The 18,218-nt window shown below is 41.7% G+C and overlaps 1 protein-coding gene across 1 annotated transcript; it reads right to left on the reverse strand.

Annotated features, from left to right (window-relative positions):
- Positions 1-231: 231 nt before the first annotated feature.
- On the reverse strand, positions 232-17,521 carry crtc1b (CREB regulated transcription coactivator 1b). Its single transcript, XM_053431251.1, has 14 exons — positions 17,376-17,521; positions 15,026-15,142; positions 14,416-14,543; positions 13,551-13,610; positions 13,212-13,306; positions 12,617-12,696; positions 12,490-12,530; positions 11,578-11,801; positions 10,444-10,595; positions 10,090-10,320; positions 9,018-9,104; positions 6,985-7,071; positions 6,722-6,896; positions 232-6,173 (listed from the first exon to the last, which is right to left on the reverse strand). Exons 1-14 carry the CDS (start codon positions 17,499-17,501, stop codon positions 5,962-5,964), a joined length of 1,815 nt encoding a protein of 604 aa, XP_053287226.1. The 5' UTR covers positions 17,502-17,521; the 3' UTR covers positions 232-5,961.
- Positions 17,522-18,218: the final 697 nt, after the last annotated feature.

Raw genomic sequence — 18,218 nt, forward strand, 5'->3', positions numbered from 1 at the left:
AGGTAACTTTAAAATGTCTAATGCTTTAAGTGTGGGAAAAATAACCGATATGGATGAAATCATAATGAAAAAAACATCTTTGAGTATTAGTATGTCCAAGAACAGTTAAGTATAGTAAGCGCTCCATAAATGAATATATTATTATTTAACATTAATTCATTCTTTTCCTATATTTGCTCTATAAACAAGGGGGAAAAAAATGTGACTTTAACAGACGTGACCTTTTTGTTTTCAAACTCAACAGCTTTTAGTGGAAATCAACATTCTGCACATTTCACAAGCATGCACATATCCAAAATAATCTGTTAAATTTTGCATTTGGAAATACAGATTACAAAATAGAAACGATAGCAAAGACAATATACAACAGGATCGAAACATCATGCATGTCCACAGCAACACGCTGCTGCCATGTCGTAAGATGACAGTTTGTTTGTTTGTTTGTTTATTTCTGAATTGACATTATTCTGCAAATCAAGACTATGTGCAGAGAAAGATCTGTTTTTCCACATTCAATTTAATTGACATTTTTCTTTCCTCTTATAAACAAATGGTCACATAAGGAGAATCACGGCAACAGATAAGTAACTACAGATCTTTTTACTACGACTTACAGGACAACAGTGATTATAATGCTATTCTCACTATAAGCTTGAAGTGGAACTTAAACAGTGTTGTTTTTTTTTCCATAACCTTTTACATGTTTCTGTGAATTGTGGTTAGAAAACCCAGGTTATTAAAGGGACACGTTATTCAGACCTAAAGCTCTCAGGGAAAAAGCAGAAAAACGACTGAGCAGCGACTCTAAGCTTTTGTTTTGAGGACCCGGGAAACACAGGACGCCTGTTTGAGCTTCACTCATCTGCGTTTTCAGATTTTGATTCAAGACTTTTTAACACAAGGGGAACATGGGCTGTGCTAAAAAGACAAGTGGAGTCTCAACCTAAAAGAAGCAGGTGAATGAAATGTCAATGATCTACGAGACGTGGAAGATGAGTTGATGTGATCCGTCTTTCTCGTGTTTGAAAAATTGACCTTCAGTTTTAGTTCATTGGCCAGATTTTACTTTTTTTTACAATTCAGTGTTTAGTTTCAGACTCACTAGATTTGGTGACACTAATGCAAAGTGTAGACTTAGATGAGGGGGTGGATCCAGGTTATCTGAGTTTTTTCGTTTTCTCAGAGAATAATTCATGGATCTTGATGATAAAACCTGAATTTAATTGGTTTTCCCTATTAGACTGGGGGGCCCGGGCGGAGGCATGTGCTCCACTGAGTGACATTCTAGCTCCAACACTAATCAAAGTCGTATTAGCTTCTTAAATCCAACTCTTAACCTCTGCTGTTTCCTCTGTGTGACGAGTGAAACGTCCTGGTCTCATACGTCATCATTTCATTTCTAAGTTTCCAACTTGGTGACCTTCACACATCCTGCAGCTCCCCGTGCTTTATCCACCATGTTTCTAGCAGCTGTACACATCTGGTAGATCAGGGTGTTCTGCAGGAGAACTGCACATGTTGGAGTTTTGACAGGAATCACACATTCGTCATTTAACTGGCGTTTTAGGGTCTGGATAATTTCATGAGGGGAGACTGCAGAGGCAGCACTGTTGCGTTGTTAGTGGCAGCGTGAGTGTCGAGTCTATTTGATGCTGAAACTAACCACTGCACTCGGGTGGTTTTAATGTCACTGTTTGTACGTGACTCACTCAGATGTGTGTGTGTATGGGGGGGGGGGGGGGGGAGAAATACATTCGGAGCGCCGTTCCTTCCCAACACGAGCGTGCAAGCTGCACTGGAGTAAAGCCCTTTCTAGTGTTGCATCTCCTAAAATCTTCACGGATTAAAGAACAAAAGAAAAAAAACAAGATACGCTAAAATATAGTTTACAAAGGAAAATAAAGAATTCATCTTTTCTTTGACAATTCATCTGTAGTGAGAGAGTCAGCATTCACATCGGGCAGAACAGTCCCTGCTCAAAAGCCAGGAGGCCACAAATAAAGTGCCAAGCAACTAGTGGACAAACCATTGCACAGAAAAACAAAACAAAACAGAATTACACTTCTCCCAGTCCAGAACCGGACACGATAGACACGATAGAAGATTTATGTCGTTGCCTATAATGTCATGCGGTGGACTGAGTAATGCAGAGGCGTCAGAACTTTCTAGTCCGCAGATGCAAACGACCAGTGCCCGCTCCCATTTTATCAAGAAAGCCAAAACAGGTAGTGCAGGTAGGAGGAGGAGGTGGAGGTGGGGGGGGGGCAGGATGCTCTTTTTCATACGAGAATTGACCATTTACAGCGACTCGTACACAGATGCTACAGTAAGAGGGGAACGAGCAACAGTCGGATGGGAGAAGACTGAAGAGCAGAGACAGAGAAAGAAAGAGAGAAGCCGAAGGTCCAAAGGTCGGGGGTCATTTGGCAACAGGCTGGGACTATAGGACGGTGCCACAGAGGTTACATTCTTTTATCATTCGTGAAGAACCATAATACAGAGATGGAGGTAACAGAGTCACAGAAATTGAAACTTGTCGCCCAGGAGAAACCCACACATGCATCCCTCTAGAGCGTGTGATCGCTTGAACGTTACACGGATCAAAACCTGTGGAGCAAGAGAAGGTCTTCGTTTGTCGAGGTTCTGTCAGTATAGTCATGCATTCAGTTTCAGCTATAGCGTATGTACAAGGTCAGTGTGGATGACTGTTATTCAGCAGGATGAGAGAAGAGGAAATGACAGGAGAGCTCCAACCACTGGCATTACCCACAATGCATCGGTGACATCAGGCTGAAAGATCAAATAAGAACATATTTTTTTTAAGTAATAAAAAAACGTTGACTTTATATAAAGAAAATGGGCTTCTGGTAAAGTGTTGTGCATTGCTGGGGGTTTCGTTTTAGTGGACCTGGCTAATAACTGCCAGATGTTTTCAGTAACTACAGATGAATGTTTCATCTAAAACCTTAAGTTAGGTTGTTTTCCTTTAGGATCAGAGAGAGAGACACACAGAAGTAATTAACTGTAGAAGAGGCAGAGATGCAGTTTGTGTGAAGGTGGTTGTCGAGATTATCGACAAGGGATTCAAGAAAAAGAAAAGGCGGGGCAAGCAATTTAGAAAAATAAAACAGATACAAAAAAAAAATTAAGTAAAGCTGGATTTATGCTTCTCTGTATAAATTCGTAGTTCTGCTATCTATTTCATTTGATTGTCATAGCACCACTGCAAAAGCTCCACATCCTGCAGCCAGCGTCCTCCAGATGATCAAGTCTGCGTCATTTCACAATTCAATTTGATCCAACTTATTCTCAAAATGCACATTTGTCCAGCGTTTGAAATCCAGGCACGAGCAGGGGCTACTTAGATGTGAAGGTTAAAGTGAGAGCGGTACAAAACCTGAAGGTGAAATCAAAAAAGTCCAGCTCTCAAACTGAAGACCTCGCTCTAGGATAAAATTAAAATAAAAAAAACACCATACAATGACGGTGGACAGAGAGTTAGCACTGGGACGGGGCCACTAGTTCACAATATACATATCTCAAGCTACTTCCAATTGGAGATGATACTGAATCTCTTTCTCCATGTTGTCCTCAATAGCCATTCCTACCATGTTTAACCTTTGGCATCACGTCACACACAACACAAGCAGACTGATCACATCACTACAGACAGCTCCAAACCTCATCACCAAACCATCTCAAATGTATAAATCCAGCTTAACTTCTGGAATGTGTCAAACAATAAAGCATCAGGAGGTGGAGAGTTTTTTTCTTTAAGGGTGATTTCTTTTGTTTCGTCTTATTTGCATAGGAATCACAGATCTGTCGAAGGCAAAGAAAAACTTTTCGTGGAGGAGCAGAGCAGATGAGAAACTGGGGAGTCGGGCAGTAAAACCAAACGTGATTCCTGTCTCGGGAAGAAAGAGAAGTAGAAGAAGAAGAAGAAGAAGAAGTAGAAGAAGAAGAAGGGGGAGGTGGGGAATTCTTCCCAACAGCGCTTTAGGTGAGTAAGTGATGAGCACGTCTGTACACAAATATAACAATATACCAAACATGATCCCACAGACCTACAAACGACTCTCAGGGAAACTCTGACAAAAAGCCGAAGCACACTGAAATCTGAGGTGCAGTTTTTTAAATTTGACACTTGTTTTCATACATTTTGGCAAAAAGAAACGTGTGTGTCATGGACATAGTTAGTGATGATGTGAGTACATTTAGAGTTTCAGAGACAACTACGTTCTCGATTGTTGTTGTCGATGTGACCATTTTAGTTGTTTTCAACGCTGAATAGAACAAGGCCGATCTTGTTGCTGGCAAGAAATTGCATAAAGTACTTTAAATATATAAATAAACTCATTATTTCTTCTACGGAACGTTTATGTTCTCTGTTCACTTTACTTACTCTAGTAAAAATAATCCTTATTTTCATAAACTCTGAAATTGTAAGATTGCATCATATGGATGCAACCGTCTGAAGGCGTTTTAAGTCATCTCCTACAATCGACCATGGAAATCTCTATTCGCTGTAGAGAACTTTGTTATTGACTGTGGCAAAAAGATCAGCAGAGATTTTGTTAGAGCTTCCCTCTTCAGGAGCAGAAAGCCTCCCCATAATTGCACCGCTTCTCGAATACTTCAAACCCATACTTGGATTTTTTTTTTCTTTTTTTTACGTTTCTTTTTTCTTTTGCCCCACTTTTAAAAAACATTGACAATTTGGCTAAAAACTGTACCGCTACAAAATACAGTACATTGATTTGTCAAACCTTACACAACAGAACCACAAGTATCACTGATCCAAAGTTAAGTTCCTCTCAAATACACGAAATGTTACAATAAGTTACGAAAATACGCGGTCACGTCAGACACTAGAGTAGAACAGTAGAACACTCATGTAAGGCAAAATCAGGTGATTTCACAGTGACGACTTCAAAAGGTTTGAGATTGTAGTGTTCTCTGGTTTTAAAATCAGACGGCGGCAGTCTGAACGTGTGTTGGCTTTTGACCTGCAGAGCATTAATTTTGGACGCGTTTCTCTCGCTTTCTAGTTGAATAGAAATACCTGATGATTTTCTCAGATAAAAAATAATGTCAGTGGAGTAAAACCATCCATCAGTGGAAACGAGGAGGTTTTGATTTAAGCGTTGGGAGGCAGCGTCGACCACGTGCCTACATCGGAGAATGACACATCTAACACCGAAGAGCAACTATGGGGAGGTTTTGCACTCCTTCATTAACCAAGTAGCTTAGCAAACACAATATAAATATGTTAGTGATTAATAAATAGACACAAATTACATCAGTGCAATTGTACACTATGCTTACAGAGAGCATTTTGGCATCAAATTTAAATTATGAAATAGAATATAAAATCTTTAACCAAATAAATAAATAGAACATATCAATACAGAAAGCATCAAAACGTACAGTACATGATTGAAAATAACTTTTGGTTTGTCAAAAAATAAAGCTTTAGGTGTGAAAGAGAAAGTTGTTACAGCATGATGGGGGAAACCAAGTCACCTGATCGCCAGGTACAAGCAAACCGGATGGAGTTTTGTTTTTTTTCTCTTTTTTGTTAGTTTTTTTGATATAACAGCCGTTATAACAGGAAACGGTTTAGCCCAATGTCCGAGCAGCTTCCTGCTACGAGCAAATATAAACAAATACTCAAGTGGATATGAAGAGAAAAAAAATGTGCGTTTGGAATATATGTGGCATGTAATGGTACACTGTAAACACAGCAGGCTAGCGAAAGCACTGAGCGACCAATCTCATTCAAAGTGACAGCAGGGCCATTCCCCAGCAACCACTGGAGGTGTCCTGAGGTCGGACAGCTGGACAGCCATGCAACGAGGGAGAGGGTTCTTCCTGCCCTTTGTTTCTCTCCATTCACAAGTTAGTGTTTTTTCGATTTTTTCTTTTCCTCTTGTTATTGGCCACAGTCAGCCTCTAGCGTTACAGCCTGTCCATCCTGAACGTGTCCTCGGTGGCCGGGTCGGCGAGCACCATGTCGGGGTCATTGAGCATGTGCAGTCCGTCCAGGGTGAGCGGGTCGATCTTCAGCTCGTCCAGAGGAAACTGAGAGTCTGTGTCGAAGCTGACGTCGCCGACACCAGCCAGAGAGTTGGTCAGCTCTTTGGAGAGGCTCGGAGGAGACTCACCTGTGACTGAGACACGAGACGTTAGAGAAAAACCCTGGAACTGACGTCTGAGGAAGACGAGGCAGGTGGACAAGTATCGAATTGAGATTTTTTACACAGACGGAACTAAATTTAAACAAGTGTTTGCATTTTAAACCAGCAACAGTAACTAGAACATATTAAACACAAATCACATGAAAAGCCAAGTTATATATTTTAAGGACATCCACCCTTTCAGTTTAAAGAACCAAAGGACATTTTCTGTTTGATCCTGCAAATACAATATATTATCACTATAGTGGTGGAAAGTTTGGACTCTTTCTCCTGCGGGCATTGCTATTTGTATTATTTTCATTTTATGGTTTGTCTTATCGTTATTCTGTCATTCCCTTCTCTGTTTCCCTTACCTTTTTACGCAGCCTTGTGCACCTTTAAAGGCACCAGGAAAATCCAAGATGTTATTATAACCTTCTGAGAAGTTAACGGTATTTACATGTTTCCATGGGATCACGGTCAAACTCAGTAGTAGCGGACTAAGGTAAAAGTGGATGTAGTGGTTTGGCCTGTGTGGCTACCTGTGAGGATGATATTGGGGATGTTGCTGTGGCCACTGTAGCCGAGCTGCTGAGAGTCCTGTAGGCTGCTGCCAGTGAGGCCCATCATGGCCGCCTGTGTGTAGTTGAGGGTGGAGCACTGGTTGTAAAGGCTGGCGGAGCTGATGGGGTTCTCGATCATGTTGAACTGCTCCAGCTACAAACCAGTGAAGAGCACATGTGGTGTAAAGTTAGGGGCTTTATGAAGACATCAAATAGGCGGTTGCGTGTGTGTTCTGTGTCACCTGGTGAGAAAGTGCATTGGTCTGCCTCGATGTCAACTGCTGATCATAGAAGGAGTCGCCAAATATACTGCCCACTATGGGGATGTGCTGGAGAGAAGAAGGAGGTGAAGAGATTCAGAACAAAGAGGATGAAAGCAGCTCCGATTAAAACAAACAACAGGAAAAGCTACATCAGCCACAAGGCCGGTTCATCTGGGCCCACAAGCAGAAACAGAAAACAGAAATACACAAGCAAAACACAAAGTAGTACGAGTGTCAGACTGAGCAGTGACCGAAGCGAATGGTTTTTGTCGTGGTCGAGAGTTAAAAAGAGGTGAATGAAACACTGGAAAGAGTAAAAAGTTTTGTTTCCTTTGTTTGGTGTTTATATTCACCACACAAACGGAATTATTAATTTTTTCTGAAGGTGTGGGGGCATCGCATAGCTCACCTGGTAGATTTGTTGCCCCTTATACAAAAGCTTCAAGCCTCTTTACAGCGGCATGAGATCGATTCCGACTTGCTGCCTTATGCTGCATGTAACTACGCCCCCCCCCCCCCCCCCCCCCTTCTCTCTTTCCCCTTTCACACTGTCCTATCAAAATAAACAACTTAAAAAAAAAAATTGTAGGTGGTGGTGTGGATGTGAATGAACATGATGTGGTTGTTTGTCCCAACCCTGTGGTCAGGACACACAACTGCAGTGATACACTGACGAGAAACACAGATCAACATGTTGAAGGGAAATTCGTGTGTTTGTCAACCTGAGGGATATTCTCATATTTGACTTTCTTCGGCTGTAGAGGTTTGGGCCGGGAGAACAGGTTTGATCAGGATGAGGACCACAATGATCCGCTTCCTTGTCAGCATGTGGATTTGCTATGTTATACTATATAAATATACATATACACACACATTACTATATTTCCGAGGATGTCTATCTTTACTTTGAGTGGAAGATTCTGTAGAAGTTTTCTTAAAAAAGCTTCTGGGACTTTTTTCCACCCAGTGTCAGTCTTGCCAAAGCCTGTGTCCCACATCTCTACAACCAGAGAGCGGAGTAAACTATGAGAAAACCAGCAGGTGGATAAACATCAAACTTTCCCTTCAAAATGTTCTTGCAATGAGAAAAGCGCTATCGAACAGAGTCAACCCTGTGATTGGCTTTCTTCAGTGGTGTAGCCCTGGTCTAACATTTCCAACATTACTGATTCAGCTGATATGACCTGAGGACGTTGATCAGTGTCTAATATCAGAATTTTGTTGGCTTGATTTCATATGCATCTACAAACTGTACTTTCTCCCTTTTCGAAACTCTCCTCTTCAAATTTACAAGTAAGCCATTTCTCACGTTAACTAAAATGCCTGCTTTTTTTTCTGACTTATTTCAGCTTTCGACAGAGTAACTACTTTTGTTATCGTGGCCTTCAGCCATGAAATGGCATTGCACCTTGAAAAACACTAGAGACACAGTGGACTATGAAAACACATAAAGCTGTTATTTTCCTTCCTGTCGAATGTTTTATTGAAGAGGGAATAAAGCTCTGATGACTCTTCCCCAAAAGGAGGCAGCGACAGCGATTTGTTGTGTATGTAAATAACAGATGTAAAGTGATGCAAAGAGTGGCGCTCCAGTGACCCTATATACAAGGGATTACTGGGAGTATGCTTGTGGGGGGAAAAAAACAGAAAAATAAAAAAGAATGAAATCTTGTTTAACACTATTTAGAAATATTTGATCACTTTTCCATCACAACGAGTCTCTATCACAAGAGAACATGGTTTCAATCATCTGTAGCTCAAACCTAAAAAACCTTTATCCACAGTAACACACTCGGGGGGCCTCCATCAACAAACTACAGCCGTGTAGTCATGCATAGTGTACAGCGACAGTGGTGATGAAGATGTGAGTGATGCAGGTGCTGACACCATGAGCGGTTAAACTGCCGATACAGAGAACGAAAAGAAGCAGCCTGAGTCATCTACGATTAGCTTTCCCCCCGGGTGCAAAGCCCTTCCCCAAACAGCAGCTAGCTCGGTGGGTGGGCCCTTACTTGAGGTGAGCCGCCGGGGGAGAAGCCTTGATTGGAGACTGGGGAGGTTGGAGACTGAGTGGCTGGTGAGCCAGTCTGATTGCGGTACTGTTGGAGGGAAGAGGGTTAGCTGGCACTAAGCTTTATGCCTGTCACACACAAATCTCAGAGGACGGGTTGTGAGAGGGCATCAGTGAAGAATCTGCTCGGTAGAGTGTAGAGTGTGTTTCAGTGTAGGTGGGAAATATATTCAATCGCCACCAGAGATATCGTGTGGGACATTTGTGGCTGGCTAGTTTGTCTACACATCTGAAAAATACAACAGTAACATCTGTTGCTCCTACTCTGGAGTTAAATGGTACAGTTAAAGTTACTGTTGTATTACAGACCCCGTTCAGACCTTGTATTAACATCTGTCCTAAGTAATCTGATCACAAGTGGTCAGCGCCATGTTCAGGTCTGAGCAGACCCACATTCGAAGGTGGTCTGGGTCCCAAGTGGCCACATTCCTTTTGAAGTCCTGGAACCAAATAATGAAGGACCGCCATCTTAGCTGACGTCTCTGACCCACTACAGATTCAATATATTTTTAGGCTTCTCAGTATCCAAACGCTGATCAACACGAGGATTGAAACTTTACTTGAATTGGTAAAACCCACACACACACTCTCTGTGTTAACTCCAACTTGGTAAAAACAACATAATCTGGCCTTCCTGAACACACTTTGAATACCAGGTCGGAACGGGGCCATAGTGAGAGATCAAACTAGTATTTGTGTTTCTTCTAAGCTTATTTCAGTCAATTTCTTGCTTTAACAATACACATAGATTCATGTTTAAAAGATCTGAAAGCATCTTCCTGAATATCACAACTAACAGTCCAGTCAAGAGTGGAGAAGTGTTTCTCCTGGGAAGGTGAGTTATTCTAGGACATGACAAATTAATGCGTGAAGGTTTATACCAGGCTGTTTGCTGGGCCGAACAATAAATAAACAAATTAAATAGAAGCTTTGGAATAAGCAAAACGGTGCCAGTCGTTTCCTCAGGCTTACTGTTATCTCTGCTTCCCCTCTCTGACTCGACAGCTTCTTACCGAGCTGATGCTGATGCTGGCGATTGTCTGGGTCTGGCTGTCTGGGGAGGGGCTGCTGGCGGTGCCAGTGGAGGCTGGAGTTGGGAACGTGATGAGCTGGATGCCCTGCGACAGGACCTGCTGCTGCTTCTGCAGGTCGCTGAGCAGCTGAAGCTGGGCCTGAACCGTCAACTGGTTGAACAGGGGATACTGGGCAAGCTGCTCCAGGGTCAATGTCTCTGTTGGAACGGCCTGAGGAAAGAAGGATAAAGATTCTGTTTAGGATTGAGCTCTGTCCTTGGGTTTGACTATTCTACTATTGTGAAAAAAACACCATCGAGGCCAAAGCTTAGAGCTGGATCAGCAGTTCCTTACCTGTGTGATGTTGACCGGTGAGGACAGGGTGGGAGAGAACTGCTGTGGCGACTGTTGGAGATGGAGTTCAGAGGTGAGGGTGAGCGGCACCACCGGAGGTTGCCGGCGCTGTGCCGTTACAGTCATGGTGGGCTGAGAGGAGGTGGGGATCCCTGCGGAGGACAACAGACACTATTAGTGTGTTTGAATGCAACTCAATCCCAACAAACTGATTTGAAAAGAAGAGTTACAAAAGCTACAAGACATTTTAATTCAAGTAAAACAGGAAAGGCTCTTCAATTAAAAGGTTGTCTTAAGAGGGGACTTTATAAGGCTAACAGCAAACTAAAAATAAAAAATATTCTCCTATGACAGTGCGGGAAGACCTTCATCCTGATGCACCACCTGAAACGCCACAGAATCATTCACACGTACAGCTGAGGGCCACAAGGACCTTTGAGACTAAATCCAACTTACTCTCATTTTCTTACCCTTGACTTTCTATATTAATGCATATTTCCCTATGCAAAATCCATCTGGATGGATTTTAACATTTTCTTTGATCTTTTTGCCACAGTATAACAAATAAAAGCATGTTTGAGAAGTTGCTTCCTGAGATTATATAAATCTTGCAAATACCAAAATATCAATCGACAATCTCAATAGTTGTTTAATTCATTCATTAATAAAGTAATTCTCTATACAGTCAAAATAAATAAATATTGGATGAAAACATGTCGGGCAAAATGTAAATTTTGAATTCCGTTTAAAATGACTCATTTTGTCCATTGGGTTTTTCCACACTGAGTTCTTTAAATACGAGAGACTGAGACCAAGTGTTGCTGCTGAGCCAAACTGATCATCAGCCCAGAAAGAACAAACCATCAGATATGATGAAAAGCAGCCAATAGCCTGCTGATCCAGACACGGAGATCGTGCCAACACTGCATGTGCTTTCACTGGAGGTGGCAGCGTTTGAGCGTAGAATAGCATCCTGTTTATTTTGGAACTGAAAATGGATCAGGTTTTCTCTGTGTTAACTTCATAATAGATTCTGGCGATGTAAAGATGTTTTACTTTTCTTACCATTAGACTTGTCTTCGTTAACATTTACTCGACCTCCCCACATATGGAAAGAGAATTAACAGCTGTTACCGTGACTGGCTGCGCTGATGCCCAGGTGGGTGAGGTTGGTGGTCAGGCTGCCCGTGCTGTTGGACGAGCTGAGGGAGGGGAAGGCCACAGTGTCCTCGGGGTCCAGCGGAGTGGACAGTGGAGGAGGGAACTGGATGTTGGTCAGATCAGGCAGCGAACCGCCGGTGTTGTGTGCAGCTGGGAGCAAAGACGGGTTCAATTCCTGGTCTGGTGATGGGAATATACTAAAAAGTAGAAAAAAAATGTTTCATCGGTCACAGTTACACCTTTTAGATTTTTCAAAACTACAAGTGGCTAGATTTTGACCAACAAACACATATGCAAATATGTTTAACTACAGACACTGATGCTTCAAATTAAGATTCATATATTTAGATCTGATCATTTGTTCAAATTGCTATGCAGTTGTCTGTGTTGTAATTAATTTGGAAGTGACATTTCTGTTTCCTGTAATCTGAATTTCTGGACTGGCGACCGTTTTGTGACTTCAACTATACGCAATATTGTAGAGACATGTATTTAACTTTCTTTTTAGTAGTGTTGAATAATAACAACAGATGACTAAAACTTGAATTCATTAAATACATGTGTACCTAATGGGAGTCTTTGGGTGAACACCCGGCTGACGTATGATGTATCAGTCACAGGCCAGTGTGCTTGCCGTAGAACACATTAAATATAATAAATAAAACAGAATACATAATAAATATACAAAAAGAAACACTTCACATATTTCTGCTTGTTAGTTGTTAGATTAGTTGTGCCCTACCACAAAAATTTCCACTCAGACAATAGGGGGAGATGTTAAAAGTGCCTTTCCAGCATGACTTATTTACGGCTGTGTGTCGGCTGCAAAACTCCGATAGTATTTCACAGTAAAGAATAAGAAACCAATTGACTTGTGCCACTCACTTGATTCCAGGGACATCACATGTGTTGGGCTCCGACTCATCCTGAGGTGAGAAGGAAATCATGAGCCACGATTCTTATATCTCAACAAAGTGTAAAACCCTGCAGCCCCTCCCTCTCCCATCAGTACCTTCTTGTCATTCCACAACTGTGCATCCTTGTCTGCGTTCGACTCCGAGTCCTCCATCCCAGGCACTGTTAGCAGCAGTACTAATTAGTGAAACAGCGAGACACAGTTGCTTGCAAGACAAAATACATTACAATTCAAATCAGTGCAAGAAATGAGTCATCAATATCCGGCCAAGTCAAGCAAAATAAAGTGCTGTGCGCTAGATTCCCGAGTCTCTAGAAATAGCAGGGTGACCACCAGACGGTTTGAGTGGATGCCAGGCAATCTTGGCTTCATTATAGCAGAGCTTTGCACATAAAAAGACATAATCCATGGATAATCAGAGAGTTATTGATCCTCCTCTCTAGATTATCATGAGTCAGCTTCATTCAGAGAGGTTACTCTACAGCCAGCTGCCGACTGTATGCTACACTGCATGCCGGGGCAGTTCCCTGCCCGAGATCAGTATGTGTTCACTCCATAAATGTTTCATCAAGAGTAGGGATCCATTCTTTTATGTGCGACACCAACCCTTTTGTGTTGCTTAAAGTTTGCCATTGTCTCACATTAATAAATAAAAGCCGCTCTGTGTCTCTGTGTCCGGAGCTTGTGTTACCTCGTTTAGGCTGCAGCTCCTGTGATCCCCCTGCAAACACCTCCTGGGGCTTCGGATTCATGGCGCTCTGGTGTAAGGCAGAGTCTGAATTTGTCCTGCATGTGTGAGAAAGAGGAGACGTCAGTGAAATCTGCGCGCAAATTCTTCAGCATCGTACACTTTTAGAATCACTTTTATCTGACATTTGTATCGCCTTCTTTGTTTTTGCTGAATTTGGAGGTTTTGTAACAACACAGATGCAGAGTTTTGCAAGTTAATTCTTTGCAATTGAACTGTATTCTGTTTTGTTTTGAACTATTTATCACTTTGTGAAAAATGGGACAAATGGGAGGTGCTTACCTTCTCCAGCTAGTGTCTGGCGGTGGTGAGAGGTAAACTGAGCTGTAAGGACAGCTGTCAATGTCAATTTAGTTAAGGCTCATAAAGTAGACGGGATGAAACATGGATCTGCGTTAATCCATACTTCCATGCCTCTTGGCTGACTCAACCCGATAGACCTCATGCATACACACAAGTGTTGGGATCTAATTACATTGAAAGGGCCTCGAGTCGGTGTCTTGTTATCTAATGGTGGAACATATTTCTAAGAATAATCCTGTCAACAAGAGAGAAACAATGCAGGCTCTCAAATTCACCTCACTGAGACGATAGCTCACTATCACCACTTCTTGTGTTAGACATACGTATAATGAAGAGATGAGCTAATGAGGTAAATATCCACTGCTTCACTGTGAGGTCTCAATGTTAATTGTTATTATTTAATAGCTCATAAACTAAGAGAGGCAGAAATTCCAGTTAATTTTATAATACATTGCAATTTCACTCCTTACTTACTTCTGTTAGCTAAAGTAAGTCTCAAAGCTCGATCTTGAAGACGGACACAAATTTGTCTCAAGTTAAAATTCCTTCTCGAGAATATCCGTTATAACAATTATAAAATAATGCAGCGGAGATTAAAGTTGCATTGTATTTGTGTCTGTGAACATTTTGATTCCAAATAAATGACAGCAACAAGGAGAAAAGTGTATCCCCTTAAAAAAGATCAAGTCTGCGGTAATGTACATCAAACAACTTAACTTGCCCCAAGTGTCGGTTACCGAAGGCAGACCAAAAAAAGAGATGGTGTAAATCCCACTGGGATAAAAACACCCTCTAAAATCAAAAGCAATTACAAATAAAGTCAAAACATCCTCAAACAAAGGATATTTGGCGTCCATGTTTGTCGACTGACAGCGGCCGGCGGTGAGGAGATGTGATGCGGTTCCGGTCACGGTAAACACGCTCCACCAGCCCATGGTGCCTGGTTGTTCGACTGGTATCCAGCACCGAGTTCTAGAGTGAACACACCAGGAGAATGAGGCGAGGAAAACCCACTTACCGACACAGCAAAACTACGTCTAACGATAATGTCTTAGGATTAATGGTGTAAATGTGTTCATTTCAAAATGAGTGAAGCCATGGGCCCCCCATACTGGTGCTTGAGTTGGCAAATGTATTTAAAGATGGAAAGCCATGACAAGCAATGATATACTTAAAAATTTAGGAACCAAATTACACGTCAGAGTAGAACTTGTATGTCTTGTCGTGCACTTCTGACTTCTTTTCGTTCCTGAACCAAGACAAAACCTGGTCGAACACTTTACTGCCCTCAAGCTGATCCTGTAGACTCTAAAGTTCACTGTTTTGAGCCAATCTTTCACCAATACTACACATAACTGCAACCTTTGCATGTCCAATATCATCAGCAACAGCTAAGAAAGGTACACTGGTCGAGAACAAACCTGTGATTACCAGCCGAGAGGCTAAGGGCTCACCTGAAAAGGCAGGTCAATGTTGCCATTTCCAATCTGATTGACATTGGGCAGTGAGCCTCCATAGTACTGTCCACGATTCTGCCCTAGTTGCAAATACTGGGTCTTCTGTAACTGCAACTGTGCAAAGTAAAATTGCATGAAAGCATGAGTGAATGATTGATTTCGATTCACAAAAAAAGCTGATACTAAAAATGAATGATGACTGTCAGTCCACAGTTGTGAGGTGAATGATAAATGAATCCATTAAATGACACATGAATGATGTAATGATGATGTGATCATGATGATGATGATGATGATGATGTTTCATGAGTCACCAAAGAGGCAGACGACATCTTTAAAAATCACATCAGCTGATGTGAATGACACCTGACTGACAGCTGGTGTAATTACAATCAGACTTTCCATGTAACACATCTGGCTATTACATCAGCCACATGTCAGCACACGACAAAAGAAAACTCACAAAAGTCATATATGTTATTACGAGAAACACTGTGATGGAAGGCCTCCGGTGCCAAATATGAACTGAATGTGATGGTCTGATGACAACACAAAGAAATCAAGCAGAGACCACAGATCTGAGAAGTTGAGTCAATTCTTGTCCATGCAGTAAATGACAGTACAGCTCAGGTTCACACTGACGCAGCGCGTGGTTAGTGGGCATCATTTCCAGCAACAGGGCCGACAATTAGCCCAAACATTTCCTGGTAACAATATGGTCCGACTTTTATGGTAAATTACGTGGAAACAACGATACAACTAATTGATTGACATTTTTAATTCTGATGACTGGTTGTTCAATGAAAATACAATCTTCTAAAATATTCAGATTTACAACATCACTCTGTTTTATATGATTGTTAACTGAATGCTATTGGACTATATTCAAATTATTACGTTAACACATGAAATTATAATGGTTAATTTCACTATTTCTGGTAGCTTATATGTTATAATTTAATAAAAATTTAATAAATCACTTGTTTATTCTATGAAACAAAAACAATTGAAGAATATTATCACACTGTGTGCAAGCCTTCAGTGACATCTCACAACAAACTGTCACAAACCAAAAACAATTTAATTTACATTTATATAAATAAGTACAAAACTGTTAATCCTCACATTTTAGAAGCTGAAACCGATGTCAGAATCTTTACCTTTTGGCATTTAAACTTTTTGAATGCAGGACTGCACAATAACACAATATACGTGATAATCAAAATAATACAGAGGTTCGATTTACACTGATGAGGGGTGAGTTTGTATATTACATCTTATTTAATATGGTATAAACACACACAGATATTTGTCATTCTCTGCCATTTTTATCTCAAATATAATTTTTGGTCATAACCATCTAGCACTGGTGTATTAAGATAACTTATTTCCTTCTATCAATAATAATCATTAGACAACTCATCATTTCAGCTCTTAAACAAATCTCTTGGGATAATAATAACAACAAGCAGAAAATCGAGCTGGATCTATTGGTGATCGGTCAAATAACAGAGAATATATTAGTAGCCATTTTGATAACAGTATAAACGTTAAAGTTTATTTATCTATTCAAGCAGAAATGACAAACATCTGCTGCCTACATCCTCTGAAAGGAGTATTTCATGCTTTTATCTGCCATGTGCAGCAGTTTTTGTACTGATGGTCGGATTAAACATATCCGAAGACATTGTTTCATTCATTCATTTTTTGTTATTTCGTCTTTTAAAAACAATATGGAGTTGCACCCGTGTTGTGATGAAGTTGTCAAAGTGACAGCGACTCGACGTCGTTATGAACAAACTGAATGCACCTGTCAGGGGCTGGGGAAACGAAACGCGGCTTCTATTACAGATGAATATTCATTCAGTAAAAAGTCTGGTGCGAGCGTATCGTTAGCACCTGGCTAACAGGCTGCAGAGGTGAGGCTAGCTAACGCAGGGGGGGAGATAACAGGTGATATAACATGTGAAGCTCTCGGAGGCGACACATCCAGCTGCTGCTGCCTCTTCCCCCTGACATGTTGTGATTTTGGGGCTTTTCCCCCCTCGACGTGTTCGCTTCATGTCAGCTGCTGTGACCGGGAGCAGGTGCACGTCCCCTCAGCCCGGATAACGACGCTGCTCGCCCGCACGTCGGGTTTGTGCCCGGACCAAGGCCGCGGTGCCTCGACCGGGGCGACGCGGAGGCGTTAATGGGTGAACGCGGCGAACGTGCCGGACTACTTTAGCTACTTTAGCATCCCGATGGTCGGGGCTGATCTCCGCAGCGTTCGGTGAGCTGCGAGAGGGGCAAACACATGAAAGAGCAGACGAACAGCGGCGCTACGGACGGTCGGTGCTGGTCTCACCCGGGCCGCTCTGGTGATGTTCAGCTCCTTCATGACCTCCTCGAATGCCGCGGTCTCCTCCGCCTGTTTCTGGTTATGCAGAGCGATTTTTTCGCTAAATTTGCGAGGATTGTTAGAGGACGCCATCTTTCCCCTCTTCTTCTCAATGGAATGTTACGCTACGCACCACGCCGACGCCGAGTGGTGTCGTCATCGCGCACGGACGGTGCTGATGCTGCTGCTGCTGCTGCTGCTGATGTTGTTGATGCTGCTGATGTTGTTGTTGTTGTTGTTGTTGTTGTTGTTGCTCCTTCAGCTGTGGACAGTGACCGTGAGGCTCCAGTGAAATAGGATGAACACGGCCGGATTCACCACCTGAGGAGCCCCGGGGCAAAAACATGTCGTTGGCCCCCAATAGACATGACACAGAGGAAACAAGAAGTTCTCCTCAAATTATCGGTTGATTCATTTTAGCAAACGAAGAAAAGGCATCTGCTCTGTTTTCTGAATTAACGACTTCATTTCTATTACAAAATAAACTCTGAGTTTTTCTGAACTAACAAGATACTTCCCCTCAATTCAAAATATATTTTTCATTTAAAAAAAAAGCCACTGTTTTCTGAATTAATGAGACAAGTCGTTAATTAAGGAAGTCTGAGCAGAATTTGTTCTCTTAAGTGAATGCAATACTCTTTGGTAAGTATGTGATATTTTCCCCAATTTTCTAATATTGTTATCTTATAAATAAATATATTTATACATTTGACTTTATTTGTTTAGCACCTTTCATACAAGAAATGCAGCTCAAAGTGCTTTACATACAATACAGATAAAAGTAAAAACGTGCTAACAATTTAAACATGC

This window comes from Pleuronectes platessa, chromosome 9 (assembly GCF_947347685.1).
Source record: "Pleuronectes platessa chromosome 9, fPlePla1.1, whole genome shotgun sequence".
In the NCBI taxonomy this organism is placed as follows: domain Eukaryota; kingdom Metazoa; phylum Chordata; class Actinopteri; order Pleuronectiformes; family Pleuronectidae; genus Pleuronectes; species Pleuronectes platessa.